We start from the raw sequence: 21,002 nt of genomic DNA on the forward strand, positions 1-21,002 counted from the left end.
ATGTTTTTTGAAGGTCTTAGTTGTTGTTGAACCAAAGAGAATTTTGCAAATGCTCAAGAATCCTCTGTGGTTCGTTCTCACAAATGCTTTGCTTTGTGTGGTACAGTTTGCTGTCAGCACCATTCAGATTATACAAGTGTAAAAGAACAGATTTGTCTTTTGTTGTTTTTTTGTATGACTGCATCTCGGGAAAACCCCACACCAACCACATAGGTAACTAATTTCTTGTTAAAATTTCAGTTACTGGTGAATTCCAGTTACATCTCTCGTGATCTGAAAAGATCTCTGGCTAATTAGAGCCCAGCAGTGGTTTTATTGAGAATTCCCATATTGCATGAAGGGTTACTCTATTCTTCAGTCAGAATTCTGAATGTAGACAGGGACTGTTTGGCCTCCCTTACAGGTTATGGAGGTAAAGACAAGCCAGTTACTGTCACTGTATCCAGTGTGACTCATGTCTCATTGATTTTCCACTTGAGAGGTGACTCTGGTGATCAGACCTTTGTGTCCTGCTGTTAGGGTATATCTCATAATTGAATTTACTTGCAGTTAGATCAACTACCCTTCAAAAAAACTTGTTGTATGTCTGTATTTACTGGGCCCAAGAAATTCTCTCAAAGAAACCATCCCAAAAGGTCAGGAGATTCTCTGTGAGACACAGGAGAGCTCTGGAGAGGCTTTTCTGTGTCATATTCTCGGTACCATTTTCAGTTTTGATTCGTGTGTCACTCCAGCTTTGTTACATGACTTGTACCAAATAATCATGTGGACATTTCGTCTCGTCCTGTCTGTTCTGTCAGCAGGCCTGACCTGCAGGAGTGGCATGAACTAGAATTAAGTTTTGTTTGCTTATCCTCCCTTAAATGTGCCCTCCCTGTGCGTGGGCTGTGTTATGGCTTCGCTCCTTGGTTCACTCCTGTGACTGCTTTGAAACAAAAGTTTGCTTTTCTAATACTTAGAAATTAGCTTCTGTTGAAGGCTGGACAACTGTTGCTTTTTGACCTTCACTGACTGTATTTTCCATAATGAGAAGATGTCAAAAAGAACCCAAGGGTTTGAGTCAGTAACGAATAAGAATATAGAAAGTTCTTGGGATTTTTTTTTCCCCTCGGGTGCCTTTTTTGTGCCTCGGGTTGTGGCAGTGAAGGCTTGCATCAGCTGGGTTTCAGTTAACTTTTCAATAGGATTTTAGCAGCTTTATATTAAAGTGAACAGTAAACCAGAATGAAAATAAAATAAAACATGACACCGTGACCCCTGCTTTGCAGGAAGCAGACATGAAGAATGCTTCCCCCAGGGAGTTCACAACTTCACAATAATCCAGGTTATAGCCGGGCAGTACAGAGAGAAACAGCAACGGGGTTGAATTATTTCCTGTGCATCAGTTACAAAATATCTTTATCCTCACCGTGGAAGTTTAGAGTTCCAAGTTAACAGGAGTAACTGTGCTGCTTAGGCTTACAAAGCACAGGGTAGAGCCTGAGAGGAAGGCTTCACATTACAGCTAACCTGATCCAAGGAATGTCTGTCACCAAAATGCAGAGTGGTGGCCCCTGCTTTCCACTGGCACCTGTGCTCATTTGACCATTACACTGAGCCTGTCTAGGAAGCTAAACTAGGAGAAAAATGCCTCTTTTGTAAGGATTTGTGTTTTCTCAATCAGCTCACTGTGAGATGGGATTGAATACCAAAGCAAATACATGGGAATAATAAGGATGATGCTCCTGAGAGTTGCAGGGGAGTGGGATTGCCCCTTTTTGCAGATTAAATCACTTAACGGTGAAATGAAACCTCGCCTGGGAAGTCTTGTTGCAAAATTAAAGAGAGAAGGACTCACCAGCCTGTGAGTCTACCCTGTTGATGAGGAGTGAGAGGAGAGATAGATGGGGCTTTGTTTTTGCTAGAAAGGCATAAGGAAACTGGTGCCTTGGACAAAACAATAAACGAAGGAAGTGCTCCTTTGGGAAGTCTCTAAGTGGATAGGAGTGAGCAGGGGTAGAGAAAAGGCCTTTGCAGTAGTTGGGAGGCAAAATGCTGAGATCCTTCTGAGAGTGACCCACTTGGGGTGGGAGTGAAAACCTTTCTGAATCAAACCAGCTGCCGAAAGAGGGTTCAGTCTCTAAAGAAGCTGTTTTGCCACCCTTGTAGCCTTCGTTGTCAGTGAATGTGTAACCTTGGACAAAGGTTCCTGCCCCCGTCAACTCATTTTTAATTATGATTCTCTGAACTCAACATAGATTTACATTTTTATTTCCTCAGTGGCTGTTTAAATACACACACATTGTAGAGTCGCTCCTTTCTCACCACTAAGAGCCAATTAAAACCAAAAAGTTTTAATGTGTTCCTCAGCTGAGCAAGGATAATCCAGTGTATGCACAGAGAACTCCAGAAAGGAAGCAGTGCCCACCTTAGCTGGCATGTGATTCAGGAGGGGCATTTTAAGTCAGAATAGGCAGGTGTTTGAGATGTTAGAAGATGGTCATTTCAATTTTGAATACCAGTACTCTAAAAATTTCAAACTGTATCTGTGGCAAACTCAGAAAGCTCCTGGTCACATTGGTTTTGGTCTTATAAAAAATAAGCATTTGGAGGGTCTTAGGACCCTCATCAGGTGCTAAGGTGATACAAATCTGATGGCTCTTCTATTTCACCACTGTCTTGAGTCAGAAGGATCTCACAAAATGGGTATTAAAATAGAAACAGAGGCTCACTGTCAGAAATGTGAAGTAATACATAAGAACAGAATAACTTTATGCAAAAAAAAACCAAACCCCAGGCCTTACTCGAAATCAGCTGTTTCTTAGACATTTCTGTAAAACCACCAGCTCAGTTTTCATTAGGTGTCAAAAAAAGTAAATAGTGTGGAGTATTGTTAGAAAGAGGTCATGACATAAAATATTAACTATTCTGTGGTAAAAATCTCTGACTTACAGAGGCCTTGCTCTGAAAATTATTATCCCACACTGATCTGTCTACCAGACTTGGGACAGAAAAGAGCAATAGGAATAATCAAAGTTTTGGAATGACTTCTTTATACAGAGCACCAGGGAGATAAACCAGATAAAATATCCATTAATTCTGGGAGTGTACAGCAAAGGTATGTCCTCAGATACTGGGAAACTAATTTTTAGAGGTATAGGGCTTTTATGTAGTCTTTTTTTTCTTCCTGTTATCGAGGAAGGAATGTGTTTAATTGCTTATTGCCCTCAGAGAGATAATGTATCACTGAGTTATGAGGGCTTTGTATGTGCAAAATACAGCAAAGGCTGCTTAGGAGATACATTCTTACTGTATTTATTTTTCTTCTTTAATGGCTGTAGCATTGTGCTGTGGGTAATACAGTTGTTCACAGCTGAATAATTTCATTTTTTTTTTTAACAGAAATTGTAGATGTTCTCCAAGATAATTGACAATTGGGTTTTTTTTTTTCCTATAATGTTTTTAAAAAGGTTAAGCAGTTTTATGGACAGCATGTAAACTACATTTGTCAAGTGAATCTTTACTTAATATTTGATGTCAGCCCTTCAGAGGTACTAAGTAAGGAACAGGCACAGCAGTTGGTTTCATGTAGTGCTGTTAGATTCCTTGGATTAGTTTGGAAAAACTGTGCCTTAGAAAGAGCCAGTAAGGCTTTTTTAGGACATCACTGGCAAACTGTAAGTGATCTATTATTAAAAAGAACCCTATATAGAGTCTTCTACTTGATATCTTTATGACTGTAAATGTGCATATGACTGTCAGAGTGAATCAGTGTGATTTCTAACTTTGTAACTGCTTTCAGTGATTATTTTCAAATTTATACTCCAAAAATTTCGAACTGTAGCTGTGGCAAACTCAGAAAGCTCCGGGTCATATTGCTCCGGGTCATACATTTGGAGTAATCATATCTCTATAGCTGAGTGCTTCACAGGGATAAAACAGGAAAAGCATCAATTTTACCTTGTGTTTGTGTCAGTACCTAAGTCCCTAGTAAATAACATAACCATTTAGGGTAAGGTTTATCTAAATTCTTCACATGAGAAGTTTTTAAATATTTGATACCTTAAATATTTGATACCGTGTGTGAGCAATCCCGGTGTGTGACACTGAGACAAAGCCTGTGCCTGTGGAGAGCAGGAGCTGAACTGCAAGTGCAGATTTGGTCCTGCTGGGCTGGGTTGGCCATTTAGGGAAGTGTCTGAACTCAGCAATCTGCTCAGGATGGGAACGATCTCATCACACTCCCTGAGCCACCTTCTGGCAGCTTCCACCGTTCCCTGAATCCGGGATAAAATGTGCTGAAGGGAGACAGGAGCTCTTTTTTTTTTTCCTTTGTTCTTGTGCTTTGAGAAATTCTCCGGTGGCTGAACCTGGAACTCGAATAGCCTTTTAATGTTCCTTCAGTTCTTTTACCTGATGGCACAGAATAAATGCGAGGAAGGGTAAAATGAGCATCTCCTTTTTATTTGTGGCAATAAATATCATCAAGAATTTGAGATACCATAGCCAGACATGTATTTTTATATAAAAGGTTAAATGCTCTAATTGCTATTCTATTAAAATATGGTCATAGTTTGCCCTGTATTATTGAATTAATAACTGATGATGTATAAAATCCATGGAATATTACTGTGGCCCTCAGTCCTATTGTCTCGAGACAAAGGAGGAAAGTCAAATCTTTGTGAGAAATTACTTCAGTTTCAGAAAATTCAAATGAGAAAAGGCAAGGTGATATTTAAACCCTTGACATCTTATGTGTTCTAATAGGGTAGATACAGCTGCAAACACACACCTGGGTTCCTAGTGCTGAGTGGATCTCTTTGAAGCACCTCTGATGGTGTAGTTGCAAAGGCATGCTTTATGCATGCAGTAGCTTTCCATCCTTGATAATACCATGGTTTTTTTTGTTTCTTCATCCCTGGAAAAATGTATCTGGGCAAAGTCAGAAAAACTGAAGTGTAGAAGGGGGAGCTCTGAGTAAAACACAGAATTTTTTTTTCTGCTAATTAAAGAAAAACCAACCAGAACACCAAGTGAAAGCAGAATGGAGAAAGAGTTAAAGCTGAAATGCTGTGAATTGCACTGGGTATCTAATCTTGTAGCCTTTCCTCTTTGCCAGGCTGTGGGTCTTTACGCCCACTTGTAGAAATGAAAATGTAGAATTCTCTTTTAGAACACATCAGGAGGGTAGCACGAATGCTAAAAATTTATGGGAGCTCAGGGGAAGTTCATGGGAGAGAGATTCATTGAAGTTTAGTAAATAGATAGAAATCACATATGACTTAAGAGGACTCTGAGCTAAAAATAGTGGGAAGCTGTAAAGGTATTATATATAGCAGCTCTTGCCTAACCATCTGCTTCTCACTGCTCTTGGAGACACAGCACTGACTGCACAGACATTTGGCTTTACCCCGGGTGAGAAAAGAGGCTTGAAGTTAATAAAGTTCAACAGAATTGATTTGCATTTAAATTTCCTGAGGAAGGAGTTTTGAAACCGAGCAGTCAATTAACGTGGGGAGGGAAGTTTGTTTGTGCTCAGGTGACAGATCTGCTCCTGTGCTCAGGCAATAACAGGCAAATCCCTTCTGCTTTGTAGCTGTAGTGCAGCATCTCAGTATCTGGAGCACAGAACATCTGGAGAACTGAATTCAGAATGAATTTTTCACTTGCTAGGCAGTCTTTCATTTTCTGCTTGAACAGTGAGCAGAGGTTTGACAGTAAATTGTCTCACCTAACTGCGGGGAAATCGTAAACTGAGTGTTGCAAAACAAAACCCTGATGAACAATAGGAATCAAAGCAGAATACTTGAGTATTCCTTGTATCACAAAGTCGAATAAAAGAAGCAAAAAGAAAACCATAAAGAGGGTAAACTGTAGCTATAATTCAGCATTGTGTTGACAGGTTAATGGTAGGCTTAGAGTAACAGTGTAAAGTCTCAGAAATAGTTGGCAATGCCTTTTAAATCTTTAAAATATGTATATTTAGCAAGTTAATAAGATGCATGGAGAAGAAACAGCTGATGCGTAGTGGCACTATGTGAAAAGTTGTGTCTTCTGGCTTAACCTTTCGAGAGAATAAATTTGTGACTCTGAAAGAGTAAAACAGTGTGAATCAGACTGGTCTGAATTTTCACTGTGCTAAGGGCTGTAGGAACTGCAAAACCTACGAGCAGGCCTGCATCTAGATGAAAAATGAAAGTGGAGCAAACCAACCTAAAGGTTGTTTGTCAGTGGTCGCAGGAAGAGCAAAGAGCTGTAGGAAAAGAACAAACAACTGCCTGGATTTTTACGGGGCAGCAATGACATTTAATGCCAAAGTGTTCAACTGAAAAAGATGTTCATATTGAGAAAGTGAGAGTAACTGAAAGGCTGAGATTTTAAATGTAAATGTAGGCCAGACAGAACTTCCTTTGTATTTCCAGTTGGTAATGTCAGCATAGGCCAGGCAGAGCACAGAAAACCTAGAAAATTAAATGCAGCATATTGTTTATCAGTGAATGCACTGGCCTACAAAGACCTTCTGAGCAAGCAAGAGAAGAAAGCAAAATGGCAATCAAGCAAAACAAAATTGCACATGATGCAATCATAGTTCTGTTTTGATTATATGTATTAGAATAAGAAAGTTAACCAGGCTACCGTTGTGCTGTTAAATCAAGAAAATTGTACTCAGCTATCCTGTCTGAAGGTAGCTGGATGTAAATAGAAGCCCCTAGAAATGTACTGATTGAACTGGGGTCACTCTTATAACAAAGTTTATGTATTTTCAAATAAAGGCCCCTATTACCAGCACTTATACTGTAATTAAAGGAAAGGGTACGTGGTAATGTTCATATTGCAGGTCTGGTTTCCTGTGCCCACAGACAGGACAGCAGTACAACAGAAGGGGGCTGGTCTCTGTTCTTTTAAGAGCTTTTAAAAAACGTGATTCTTACTGCAATTAAAACACCTTCAGTACTCACCAGTTGAAACTTCCAAGCCAAGTAGACTGGAATATGTATAACAACCTTTTTACTCAGAGCACTTAAATACAGAGTGAACATACAGGGAGAATGTCAGACTCCAGAGGGGTGTGAAACCTCTGCTTGACAAGCTCAGTGTCGGTTATAAAGCAGAATTTGGAATAAATTGTGAGATGTTTGTAAGTGCTGAGATCTGCAGTTTTGGGAGAAAATTTTTGTCTGCCTTCAAGTGCTCCTGAGGAGAGAGGGTCACTGTTGGATAGGTGATGCTGCCACGCAGCTCACAGAGCAGGAATGTGTTCAGAACTGCTTGAAAGACCATCTGCAGTTAGACCAAACAGCAGAGACAATGAAAATAAACAATATCCCGTATGGAAGGCTGGAACAAAAAGGAAGGATGGGTCCTTTTGCTGCAGATCACTATTTTGAGAACTGCCACAGCGTTGAGGTGCCGGCAGAGAGGTGCAGTAATGAAACATTTCAACAGCTGTAGCATCTCAGGCAGTTTCTTGTAGAAAAGAGATGTTTCCCTGCTGGCTGCACACCAGAGACGTGACTGGATGTAATACAATTGTATTAATGTGTCACAGTCAGTCTTAGTCCGGCCACAGGAGCTCATAGAAATGACTGCCAGTCAAAACCAGACACCAGGCAGGTCCTTTACAGTTGGACACGATGGTCTTCAGGGTCTTTTCCAACCTCTGCGATTCTGGGATTTGATGGCAGCAGGCTGCTGCTGTGTTTAAATTCAGGTTGAAAGCTGACATTGTTTTATAAGCTGTTCCATGACTTTGTAGAGCCCCTTGCATGTGAGAGCACGTCTGGTTGTGTGGAGACTGGTGCTGTAATGAAAGGCAGTATCAGCTGGTGTGGCAAGGGATGCCTGGAATTTTGGGATGCCTGGAATTCTGGGAGCACGAAAATGCATTGGGTGAGGAGACCCAGCAGGGGCACAGCTTGGCTGGGACAAGCTGCATTGGTTTTCCTTGTAGATTTTGGGATAGTTCTGGGCTCCCTCTGTACCCTCAGTCTGTCCAGAATGTGTTTTAAGCATTCAGAGCTATAATTCAGATCAACCCTTTAGGTGTCCCTCTGTTTACTGTTGTCACTGAGTAGTATTTGAAGCCTTTGGCCAACTTGGCAACCCCCCTAAATTTATCTGGGAGTAAAACACCTCAGAACTGTAGAGAGTTTGCAGCTCTCACAGAAGTTGAGTCCCCTTTTAAAGGGGGTTTTAGCCCAGCAGTTACCTGCTATCCATGATTTGCAAGCAGTGTGGTCAGGGCATGTACACACTGGAATTTGCCTCATGTGCCCCTTCTCCAAACTCTACTGTGTGTCACTTTGTCATCACGACACACTTCCGAGTCTTCTGGAGCTGATGCTGGAATTTTGCATATAAAAAGCTCTATTAATTGGTGCATTTCAAATGCGTGCCCTTGACTGCAAATCATCGGGGATAAAAATGTTCTATCCAGTGTTTCATCCAAAATGTGCACTTTGCAGTGTACTTCAGAGGGCAGTGTGTTTGTAGTCACTGCTCCAACAGCAAATCAGGGTAGTAATTTCCAGTGTAGTATTCTACAAAAAGGACAAAACTGGCTTATCTTGGAGGTTTTAGGAAAAAGTAAAGGAGCACTACTTTTCTCCATCAACTTCCTTTTCACCTGTAAACTGTTAGCAGGATTATTAAGTACTTGATAGCCCCTTACAATTGCAGCCTACCTATTGGAAAAAGCAATTTTTTTAATGCTAGGTATTTTCTATGTATTGCAATAATAACTTGTTTAGGAAATAATATATTTCCTATTTATATGAAACTCTGTGCTGGCTGTGGTTAAGAGATTAAATAATATTGGAGTCTATTCTGCTAGGGGAACATTTTGATAAGTGGTTACTGTAATCAAGTTAGTGTAATTAATTTTATAATGAGCTTTTGAAGAACCTGTGTGATTTAATGTATCTCCAAGATGTTAGTCACATGTGTTGGTAATCCTGCAGAGGAGATGTTCTTTGGATAACAGGAAAGCTAATTAGCAATTGAATGGTTTCAGATGAAAAAGGCATATTATAATTTAGAGTGGGCCTTTCACCTGGCATGATAAAGTGGAGCGGGTAAGTGGAATGATAAGGATACAGAGGGATGGGCAATAAATGAGGTTAACTGGGACATGGAAGTTATTTCTTTCATAGTCTGATTTTAATTTTCTTGGTAAATTAATTGTATCAGACAAGAGTGACTTCATTGGCTATGTATTAGTAGTATTTATTGACTACATATGAGTCAATAAAGTAAGTTCAGTAAGGGTGTTTAGCTGTAGCCTTCTCTTCATTCAGGATAAATGCAATTTGTATTAAATGATGTTACAGTAATTGATAATTTTTTTGCATTTTTTAAGTTAGTTAAGATGACACATTTAAGATTAACACACTCTTTGGTGTGTTGAAGCGGGGAATGTTGTTTATTTTTAGCTGCTTTCCCTACCTGTCCATTCACCTTCAGCATTCCCCTCAGCCTGCCTTCAACTCAGCTCCACCAGCAATTTTGCTCTGAGGCAAATGTTTCTCCACCCATTCCAAATTCCAGTTTCTTACTCCAAAATATGGAGGTAGAAAAGCATCTTGAAGAAATAGTCAGATGTGTCTTGAGCAGTAAGAGGGGTTTAAAATAATTTCCATATTTGTGCACAGAAATGACTAATTATTTTGACTGGGAATTCAGGGGAGAGACAGTAGGGTGGGAATATCAGTGTGAGACAGATGCTTCAGTGTATAATTTCAGCACAGAGTCTAATTTGGCCAAGATACAAGAAACTGAAAGCAGTTTAAGTGTTTTAGACTTTAAGGAGAAGAAATTTGATACAGCGGTTACTTTTCTGGAGTTCTTCTGCAGAGTCACACTTGTATAATTCATATTTAGTTTTATAGGAAGTAATTTTGCAGTGTTATCCTGGAATGTTTGGCTGGAAGAGGGGTGATGCCTTTATTTTTTTTCTCCTCTTACTTGAGAATAGGTTTGTCTACCCTGGTGAACCCATCTGTTTTAAGGAAGAAAAATCTCATCTTGAACTATCCATTTTGGTTCTTAGCCAGTTTTAATTTTGAGTAAAACATCTCCCTTGTTAGTTTGCTGGCTTTTAAAACCTGTTGAAAAGTTCTTCCTACTGTTCTACTTTTGTTTTTTCATTTTCTTTATTTTATCTTGCTATCCTTATATATACAATATAATTAGTCCCATTCTGTATTTTGACCATGTGTAATATAACCTTCCTGTGTCTGAGACAGCTGAAATTCCAGAGTAATTCCAGCACCATTTATTTATTTTTATTTTTTATTTATTTATTTAACTTTTCATTATAGCTTTAAGCTGCTTATTGTTATATATTATTTCAGGTAAGATCTTCATGGTGTCTTTTGGTGGAGGTTATTTTTATCATTTGAAAGTGTTGCTTATTTTGATGTGATGTAGAATCAGAAAAGTACAGTGCTGGTTCCAGAAAACTGGTTCCTTGCTAATGTAGTTCTGCAAAGCTCAGGATGTGTGGGAAGAGATGCTGGCGTGCTCTAGATGTGATAGACTGCTGAACAGAATTTGTTAAATGAAATTCATCCCTAATTTAGTAGTACTGCTTTGTTAGGAACTCATATACATTCTGTGTGGAGATAATCCCAAATCCTGATAATCCCATGGCTGGGCAGATTCTCTTCTTTTCAGAGGTGCTTTTTAAATTTTTTTTTGTCTTGGGCAAAAAAAATAAATCTCTGTTTTAAGTTACATGCCACTGCTCTGCAGAGAATTTAAGAACTGCTATTTTATACCACAGAGATCCACCACTTTAGTTTATTAGTTTTAAGTCATTTATGAATATTCTTTGCTTTTGAGATACACAGTACAGTGGTGCCAGGCATGCTTAAAATGGACAAATTGGTTTTTTCTTTACTGAAATAACGGAGTCTGGAGTGTATTCCTGATGAGAAGGTAATGGTGTAATGATCAGAGTGTCTCTAGGCAAACACAAAAACTTATTCAGGATACTTTTGGTGTAATTATCTGGGGAAAATGCAAAACCAGGAGGGGCAGGAACGTGGCAGACTTGACTGTTGTCTTACCTAAAGTCACAGGTATTTTAATACAGTTATATTAAGGCTAGAAAATCATTAGGTCAATGAAACAGGGTTTCAGAATTGAATATTTTGGGATGAGATATAGGATAATTGAGTGTACATTGTCTCAAACTAGGTAAATTATGCACGGTCTTACACTCTCAAATCCCACATTATTGTAATTGGTACAGATGTGTGTCAGTTTGTTTTCTTTCCCTGAAAATCTTCTGGTTTTTGGTATTAGAAAGATTTGTGTAAAAGTGATGGTCTGTTCTGAAGTGTTACAAGTTGAAAAAGGTAGTGGAAAATCTGATACGGATTTTATTCTTTTAAAAAAAGAATAAAATACATTTTAGAAAAGGAATATATACATTAAGGCCTCCCAAGTTCTGGCAACAGAAATGAGTGTGATCAAAAGTCTTTTGACTGAACTCCCACCCCCAGTACATAATTTTTTTGTTTGTTTGTTTAATGTTGTATGTAATGTTAATTTATCCATCATAAGTTTCATGTATATAAAAAGCTCCACCACAGTTCTAGTAGAGGGTTTTGTTGCTTTGCTGCTTTCAGGTCTTGTTTACACCCAGCGTGTTCATTTACTGACCACTTCTCTTCATTGTTTCTTTTCTGGCTTAGGGCCACGTTGAACATACTTTTACCTGTACCCACATTTCTTCATTCCTTTAAATAATTGGGCTCATGCTTCATTCCCAGATAGACAGGATTCATTTTCAGTGGAACCAGAATATGTTGTTTCTTAGCTGATTCTCGCCTTCCAACTTGGAGTCTTTATCACATTATTCCAGTGTTCTTCATTAAATGTTGATGTGGCTCCCTGAAGAAGGGCTTAGATCTAAAAGCATCTTTAGTTCCCCTTGCACTCCTTATTCCAGCTCATAAGTAGTTTCTAAAATGAGTGGTGTCCAAAACATTAAATTGCTCTTCCATTGGATTTCTCTGCCATGGAAGAAGTGGTTGTTCTGTGTGAAAACAAAGTCATTGTAATTGGCTGTGCAATGTCAAGGAATAATAGTTAATTTTCAAGACAGTTTTTCCAGGGAAGCTTTTGGGGGAAATTATTTAATTGTTCACTTGGTAAGCCCTTGTGAATGTTGTTTTCTAGGTCTTGAGCTGTAATTAAAGTGCAATCATTTCAGTGTATCCTGCTTAAAGTTTCCAGTTTTTTAAAATAATTATTCCCTCCCCTCAAACTGCTGCTGAACAAAAAATCCTACCTGGGTAGAAGTTCTTTCCCCTGCCTTGGTTTCTCCTCTTGTGATGTTTACACAGTATTTTTGCTGTGTCTAAAATGCTTTTGCTCTCCCCAAAGGCAAACAGACCCAGCAGGGGTTGTGTCTTTCCTACTGCGAGTAAAATAAGGTTGATTTGGGGGAAAGAACATCAGGAGAGATGAGTTGTACAGATCTGGCAAAAAGACTGATGTTACTATTGCAGCCATTCCTGAAACAACTGATGAGAATGTCCTTTACTTAGGGACTGGTAAAGTAATTAAAAATTCAGAAATTAGATCTCCTTCTGATTGACCCACTGTTATATTTTGTTTAAAGATTTTTTTCTCTGTATTTTTTTTATTTTTAACAAAGTTGCTGAGCTTTGGTGTTTTTGTTGAGGTGTGTTGTTTGTTCCTTACTTTTGGTATCTCCATGTGTGTCTTTCCAGTCAGTTAAAGGGATCTTTAGGAAAGGCAATAATATGGGTTTTAAGTAACTTGCATTTTCAAGTGGTTTTCCTTGCCTTCTTCTTTTGCCATTCTTTATTTCTCTTATTATCATGGTAGTTCTCTGCTGCTTGTTAAATTAAGAAATCCCACTGAATAACTGAAACCTGATTTGATTTAATTATCTACATAATGGAATTTATGATACTTCATGTAACATCACTGTGGAAACATCTTGTGTTATTGAATTTCACTACAACCAGACATAATTAATCTCTTCTCTTATTTAGTTTATATTTTGAGTTGGCAACTTAATAGTGAATTCATTTTCTACTCTTACCACTCTGAAATCATAACTAGGATGAGAGTAAAGACAGTTTCCAGTCATCTAAATATAAAAACTGTGTAGAAAGAAAAATGTGGAGAAACCTGCCAGCTTGTGTTTCACATTGTGAAGTGTTTGAATTGTCGAGATGAAAATCAGCTCTTTTTTATGAAGTCAACAGAACATGAAGAAAGCTTCAGGAACCACAATTCTTTAGTGATTTATGGTGCCTCCAGAGCAGTAGGTGTTCTGTTAAATGGGATTGCTGGGATGTTTTTTCAAGTGATAGCCATTGGGCATTGGCAAAGATGCCCAAACTGTTGACAGCAGAAGGCATTGTCTGACTTTGTGATCTACAGATTTATCTCTGTCTTTCAATATCTGAGTTCTTTCACGTTCACTGTAAAGAGGGTATACATATTGTTTATACATATTGTTTTCCTTGGATGTGAACTCTAGAAAGCATTTCAGTCCTGTTGTGGAGGAGAAGGTTGTTCAGGAATTTGGAACCAATATACGTTCAGAGTTCTGCTCAGTTAATTAAAATTAAAGAGCAGAAATAGTTGTTTTTCACTGTGTATCTAATTACAAAATGCATTTGACAATGCATTTCATAACTCATTAGTTGTAATACCTTTCACTGCTTGTTTTCTTGTGTCTCTTCAAATATCTTCTGAGGTTTGAACCCATGACTGTTCATTTGCTTACACATTTAGTGGGTTATACAGAGAATCACTTAGAAACTACTCAGAAAGATGTTTTACATTTGAAACCTAAATTAGTATTTAACATTCTTAATTACTTTATAGCATACTGTTCTTTCTTTAGGCAGGACGCTTCTAAAATTGATAATTTCCTCTTAAAAAAGCTTTTACTCTTTACATGCCCTGTTGCATTTTTCATTTGCAATGATTTAAGTGTTTTATTGATATCTTTATCTTTTTCTCAACAGTTTTCAAAGTCTTGTTAATGTGATGGCATAAACTAGTAAAGCACTTGGATCACACCATGGATATCAGCAATGGTGATTGATATTATTTCAGTGGCACAGAGTCTGCTGTATGAAATGCCAGAAGTTTATATTTCTTCTAGCTTTGCAATGGTAAGTTTTTTACATTTGTACTAAGTGAACAATAACTTTTTACCTTGTCATGTAAGGTCTCTTTCTTTAAAAAGTAACATACCAACAAATCAGTAAAGATTTATTCTGACACATGGTTTCTAATGTCTGTTGAGTGCAGGGGTAATTACTGACCAAAGCATGCATTTGAATTTGGTTTAGTTTATTTTATTGGTATTGATTTGAGGTGTATTGGTTTAAAGTGTGCTGGTCCAGGACCATGTGACACTTAAATAGTAGATTTGTGAGAATTTATGTTCTTTTTTTTTTACCTCCTTTGCTGAAAATGAAAAACACCTCTTGAAACAATTTTCTCCCTTTGTTGTTTTCAACCTTTCTAAGTAACGTGGGAAAGGTTTGATTCCATATTTCAAATTTTAAGGCTTCACCTCATGTGTCGGTTGAACAGGTCTGTATAAGCTGGGATTTGGTAGATGAAGAAGGGAAGGCCATTGTGCACAGATGTGAATTTATTCATTAGCATGGCTGTTGTGACAGATCTGCGGTGATGTGCAGTTTGACACATTGAATTTTTAAAGACTAAATGAATAGAAGGGTAAGACTGATCTCTCTTAAAAATGTTATTTTGAGGTTGTCGAGTACTCTCACATTTCACCTTGAAATGTGAAATACAGACACCCTCTAATGGGATGTTTGAAACTCACCTTTGAGTTTGAATTTACTTAAATCTGATGTCGGTGATGATTCGTCTCATGGGAAGTTTAAAAGGGGAGGAGACTTGGGAAACCAGCTGGTCCCTCAGAGGAGATTGCTGAGAGAGCCAGGCTTTTTGTTGTAAGTGATGCAAAAGTACACCTGAGTATAAGAAAAAATATTTTCATTATAAAGACAAACATTGGCACAAATTGCCTGGAGAAGTTGTGGAATATCTGTGCTTTTTCAAGACCCAGCTGGTGGACAGTGTGCTGTGTAACTACGTCTGAATTCAGTCCTGATGTTCATTTGAACAGGAGGTTGGACAGGGTTGCCTCCCAGAGTCCTTTTCAAGTGGAATGATTATATGATTCTGATTCAGAAATGTTGTTTTATTTCATTTTTACTCTTAATGACTGTAAGTATTTTTTTTACTGGTGTGCTCTATTTTTTTAATTCCCTGTTAAATTAGAATTGCAGTTCTCATTAGTAAGTGATTGGGTTTTGCTTTAAGCAACAAATGAGCAAGCAAATGTGATTTTAATGGTTTACTTCTCAGTGTGTGAAACCATGTAGCTGGAAACAGTGGGATATTAAGAATGCAATCTCATACCTCTTACTTGAACAGACAATAATACCAATACATTATAACATAGGTACAATACATAAAACCAGTGTATTTTAGTAACTAGAGCCTAAGTGGCACATTCCAGCCTTGCATAAGGCATAAATATGAACAACATTTCCACACAAGTACTAAAACCAGAACAACCACAAATACCAAGTCAGCTACTTTGTAGCTGAGATGGAAAACTTTTTACTGACCTAAAGAAACAGCACAGGAAGAAGTGGTGTGAATACATTGCATGGGCTTGCTCAGTTTTACACTGGTACATTTGTGACAAAATATTCTTTAGATTTGCCGTATCCAGAGGTGATTTTTAAGTATTTTTCCTGACTGTTTTGTTTCCATTTTGTTGAAGGTTTCCCAATGAGTGGATCAGGATGAACATACTTTAGGGGACTCGCCATAGTATGGCTGCTTCTCGATCTACTCGTGTGACAAGATCTACAGTGGGTTTAAATGGTTTGGATGAAAACTTTTGTGGTAGAACATTAAGGAACCGGAGTATTGCTCACCCAGAGGAGGTTTCACCCCATCCTCAGATCCGATCCAGGTCACCAAAGAAGAGGCCAGAGTCTGTGCAAACCCAGAAGGGCAGCAACGGTGGGAGAACTACTGATCTGAAACAACAGAGCGCTCGGGAATCGTGGGTGAGCCCCAGGAAGAGAGGGCTGTCTGCTTCCGAGAAGGATAATGTTGACAAACAAACTGTGGAAAACAGCGATAAAAAGCCAGCAGATCCTGTCTCGCCGGTCCTGAAGAGAATTAAGCGCTGCCTGCGCTCGGAGGCACCCAACAGCTCCGAGGAAGACTTGCCTCCCAAAGCAGAGAAGGAGTCATTGGAGCACAAGAGCTTGGTGTCGGACAATGACGCGGCCCCCGCGGGGACTAAGCGAGCTTGCCGGTGTCTTCTACTGGATGATTGTGAGAAAAGGGAAGTTAAAAAGGTGAATGTCTGTGCAGAAGGGTTTAATAACTCTGCAGTCGTCGAAGAGGTTGCAGGTTATCAGACTGTCAATGGAGTTGGTGAGAGAGACTCCAATTCTCTGAACTGTGACGACTGTCAGCTTGACGGGAGCGCGAAGCAGAACAGTGCTGGTTCCCGCCCGCCCAAGGACAAAACGGTAGCAGAAAATGGAAACTCATTTGCCCCTTCTTCGTTGTTGCTCAACAGCAGCAAAGAGGACAGCGTTGTAGACCATTATGTGCCTTGCACAAACTCCCAAGAACAGGTAAAGTTAGAGGACCACAAAATAATAAATGACTGCTCGCCTGAGGAGCGTGGTGGTCAGGCATACGAGCCAGCTCCAGGGTCCTTTTCTGAACTCCAGCCATCTTTGTTAAGGGATTCGGAGGAGGAGGTGGATGTTGTAGGAGATAGTAGTGCCTCTAAGGAACAGTGTGCTGAAAACACCAATAGCAACCCCAGCGCTCATCATGACAGTGCATCAATCTCAGGGGAACCTGAAGCACGTCCTTCAGTGCTGAACTGTGTCCCAGCCCCGGTGACGTCGATGTTGGAACTCCAAGAACACAGATACACGCTGAGAACTTCCCCACGAAGGGCTGCCCCTGCCAGAAGCAGCCCCACTAAAAATAACTCCCCCTGCAGAGAAAACGGACAGGTCGAGGAGAATAATCTTAGCCCTACTGAAAAGAGTGTCCCTGTAGGTATTAATAATAATAATATCAATGGATCTCCCAAAAAGTCCGAAGAAATTAAACAGAATGAAAAAGAGACGAATTGTAATGCGGGGGATCATGGGAGTGATGGACTAAGAAAGCCACTTTCTGAGACTAGGCTTGTTGCTGGATATGTTCCATCTGCCAAAGAGAGTGCCAACATCCACACTGCAGAGGAGGATGAGGAAGAGCCTGATGTGTATTACTTTGAATCAGATCATGTGGCATTGAAACACAACAAAGAGTATGTGTAACTATGGTAACCATGAATTCTGCTTTTGTTTCTTACCAAAAATATATATATAAATCATTAAGTATTTAAAGTCCTTCCACAAAAATTTCAGTGCTTTATTATAATTTTCGTGCTCTTCAGTCTTCATTTTTCTTCCTTGTTTCTACCTCAAACGAAATTAAACTCTATTTAATATGCAGTATGGTACAGCAATGTGGTTTATACAGTTCTAGCAATAGGAATTATTAAACCAGAACTTGGTTTTTTTGGGGGGAGGTTTTTGTTTGTTTAAAAATGCATCTGTTATCTCTTTTCTCTTAAAAACTAGCTGGAAAGATAAAACCAAAGGTATAATAACTTTTAATTAGATTTCAGTGATTTATCAGCAGTATTTATCCAATAGGCACTGCAGATACAGCTTATGCAATTAGCATTCTGCTGTACATAGAATTTAAGGTTGGATACTTTCTTAAGAGTGTCATGAAAAAGAGTCATCATTATTGTGTTAAGGAAGATTAATTGATCAAATGCAGCAATTCCAGAACTTTGTCCAGAGTAACTTATGTCTACATTACTACTTATATTCTTTAAATGTAGATATAGACATGTTCAAATTATTATTATTGTTATATAATGCAGATAATCTTCAGTTTGCTTCATGTGAAGAGTTGAGCCACTGGTGGTAGTTTCTGTGAATGATCCCAGCACAGATCCTGTGGATATGGGGCACAAGGCACAGATGATTGTTTAATCCAGCATGACTGGGTTTTTGATATTTGAGTTGCATTATTTTTATAATGAAATCTTGTTTGGTCTTGGATCTGAATAAATCATTTTAATCAGAAAATTTGGAATTTGAGCATGGTTTAGACCAACTAGGATTTCAAAATAACAAGCAAATATCTGCAGCTTCAGCCATCAGTCCAAAGTGGACACTTTCCCTGGTAGATAGAAAACAGATTATTGTTCCCTAAATTGTAAATGGAAAAAATGGACTGTTGTCTTTTGACTTCTTTGGATGCTTTAATGTCTGTATGTAATATGACTGTCTCTGTTAGCACACAGATCCAGGAGCAACGGGGGATTTTTTGTATTTATTAGGAAAAAAATGACAGAGATCACATCAGGCAGTTTTAGCAGAATTAGGCAGATGCAGAGAATTCCAGGGTTTCCATGCTGTTAATGTAGGTTTCGCTTAAGGCAAAGGCTCTTCCCTTTGCCTGGGGTGTTTCTGGCTGAGCAGAGTATTGCTGGTGTTCTGTTCATCAGAGCTTCAGGTGCTGCACAGCTTTGCTTTTCCTGGCCTTCATCAGTTTGGGGTTACAATGGTTGATTTTTTTCTCTGATTTATATCTCTGTTCTCTCTTAAAAACCAACTCAGAGAGACATTAGCATCTTGTCTAGCTCCGAGAAGGCATTAATATCATTCTTTGAATGTTGCCACAGAAGAAAAAAAAAAACCAAATTCCTGTGTGTCATGGAAGCAATTTGATATAGCTGCAAACTTACATTATTCCTTGTTACATTATGTGGCTTGATGACATGCATATTCATACAGCTGTTTGCACTCTCCAAGAAATTATTGTGATTTGATAAAATATGAACATCCCAAAACCTTCAAGAGCTGTTGATAAGACTTGCTACAAGGAGAACAACTAAGTGTATATTGTAGTATTTCTGTACGAATTTTGGTGCTTTTTGAATCCTGACATGTTTGAACAACATTCGTGTATTAAAATTTCTGGGAAAACTGGATTATATAATGGGAAAAATAATCATCACAGATTACAGAATATTATTATTCAGAGAGAAGGCTGAAATGATGGATGTCCCCACAACCTCTCTATTAAAATAGATCTCTCCTACAAAGACAGATATGAGATCTCTAAACAGAAATTTTACCACAACACAGACATTCTTGTAGATAATAACAGACTGATCTGGGGGGTTGTGTAGTTGTAAAGTATTGCTAATGTTAATTTTTCTGTTGCTACACACATAATTGGAATTTTTGTGTATTGTAATTCCTCTCAGAAAAATATGGTTTGGTGCATATTTGAGAATTTTGCTTCTATGTTCTGGCTCAGAACCGTTTGCATTTTCTCTCGAGATGCTTTCATCAAGACTGAACTTGTAGATTTAAATCTTCTTACACTGCTGAATTTTATATGCTGTGCTCAGTATTTTGCATATGTCTTTCCTCAGGAGTTTCTCATATCTCTTTGCTGTATCTTTTTATAGTGTAATTCTTTCTCATTCTGCAGTAGCTTACTTTAATTTTCTATCCTGTTCACTGTTTTATTCTCAGTACTTTTTCCCCTTTGCCCAGTGTTTCATTTAGTGCCCTTTTTTCTTTTTTTTTTTTTTTTCCTTCTTCCTCTCTACTTGCTTTGGAGATTTGCAATGCTTCATAGCTGTTAGGTTGCACAAGGGGAGAAATCTCAAAATCTCAGTTTGACTTTTAGCTCTGGGTTCTAGATGAAAATGTAATTGAGGAGTTGTGTTTTCACCTCCATATAATGTGTCATACAGTGCATTTCTGGGATTCTGTGAAGTGCATTTGGCTTTACAGGAACCACTTAGACCTGTGGGTGAGATCAATAAAACACAAGAATTAGATGCAAGCAGTTGCCTGCAGGCATTTAATTGCAGGAGTTAAGACCTTGTGTTTGCTCAGTAGATGGGTATTTTCATGTCTCTTTATTACTTGATAGTATTTAAAATCATAATAGCTGCACTGGCATTTAAAATGAAGACAGATTAAATGGAAAATTTTAATACACCTCTGAAAACTCAGTCTTGTGAATTCTTCCCTGTGATGGGTTGTATTGTTGCAGAGACCTTGGAAAGACAGAGGAGCCTGTAGGATCATACAATCAGATTTAATATACACTTGACAATTCACAGGAATGCTGTTTGTCTTTTGATCCACTTTTGATACTGTATAAATGGGAGAAAAGAAACGTTTGTGACGTTTCCTGTGGTATAGGTTTGGTATTTTATTCACTCAGATTTTCTCCTGAAGGATCAGATTAAACAATTCTGCATAAAAGTTCATCTGACTGCACTTGACTTGTCAGAATAGGGTTTGGTGCCCCTTGCAGTAGCAGTTATTCAAGAACTGCCTTAAACAGAATATTCCTGAGGTGTAACTGTTATGTAATCCTATTCCTAAATTTCCAAGTCTCTAATCTTCTCATTTTACCTGCACCACGTTTTTTCCTTAAGTGGAAAAGACCAAGTATCCGTGTCTCTCTTCATATATATTGGCTAAGAATAATAATAATAATATTAGATCAATTTTGTGAATTATCCCCATATATCAACTATATGTCTCAGAATTAAGGTAAAATTGTTCACACAGTAGAGATTTATGTCAATGTCCAGGTAAATCAGATACTCCTGACGTTCCTTTGTAACCATGTCATGGAGCTGTGAACAGCTAAGTCTTCATTTTCCTGAGACATACACTTTTAGTCTGTGGGGACTGTTTCTGACTTTTTTCATCTTAAGGAAGAAAGGGAATAGGTGTAAATCAAGTGAATACTTTTTGTAGTAGAAGATTTAATACCTCTGATTAATTTATAGACTGTAGCATCAATACAGAAGAATTGATGAGTGTACATTTTCAGTGGTGAAGCAA

At 38.4% G+C, this 21,002-nt stretch overlaps 1 protein-coding gene across 3 annotated transcripts in view; it reads left to right on the forward strand.

Moving 5' to 3' along the window:
• The window catches only part of ZZZ3 (zinc finger ZZ-type containing 3), a 52,975-nt gene that overhangs the window by 8,377 nt on the left and 23,596 nt on the right, over positions 1-21,002 (forward strand). For all 3 annotated transcript variants that reach the window (XM_032697182.1, XM_032697183.1, XM_032697181.1), the window contains exons 2-3: positions 13,998-14,147; positions 15,803-17,371. In XM_032697182.1, coding sequence (XP_032553073.1) covers positions 15,855-17,371 — 1,517 coding nt within the window. In that variant the 5' untranslated portion in view covers positions 13,998-14,147; positions 15,803-15,854. The remainder of the gene's footprint in view (positions 1-13,997; positions 14,148-15,802; positions 17,372-21,002) is intronic.

This window comes from Chiroxiphia lanceolata, chromosome 9 (genome assembly GCF_009829145.1).
Source record: "Chiroxiphia lanceolata isolate bChiLan1 chromosome 9, bChiLan1.pri, whole genome shotgun sequence".
NCBI classification, from domain to species: Eukaryota; Metazoa; Chordata; class Aves; order Passeriformes; family Pipridae; genus Chiroxiphia; species Chiroxiphia lanceolata.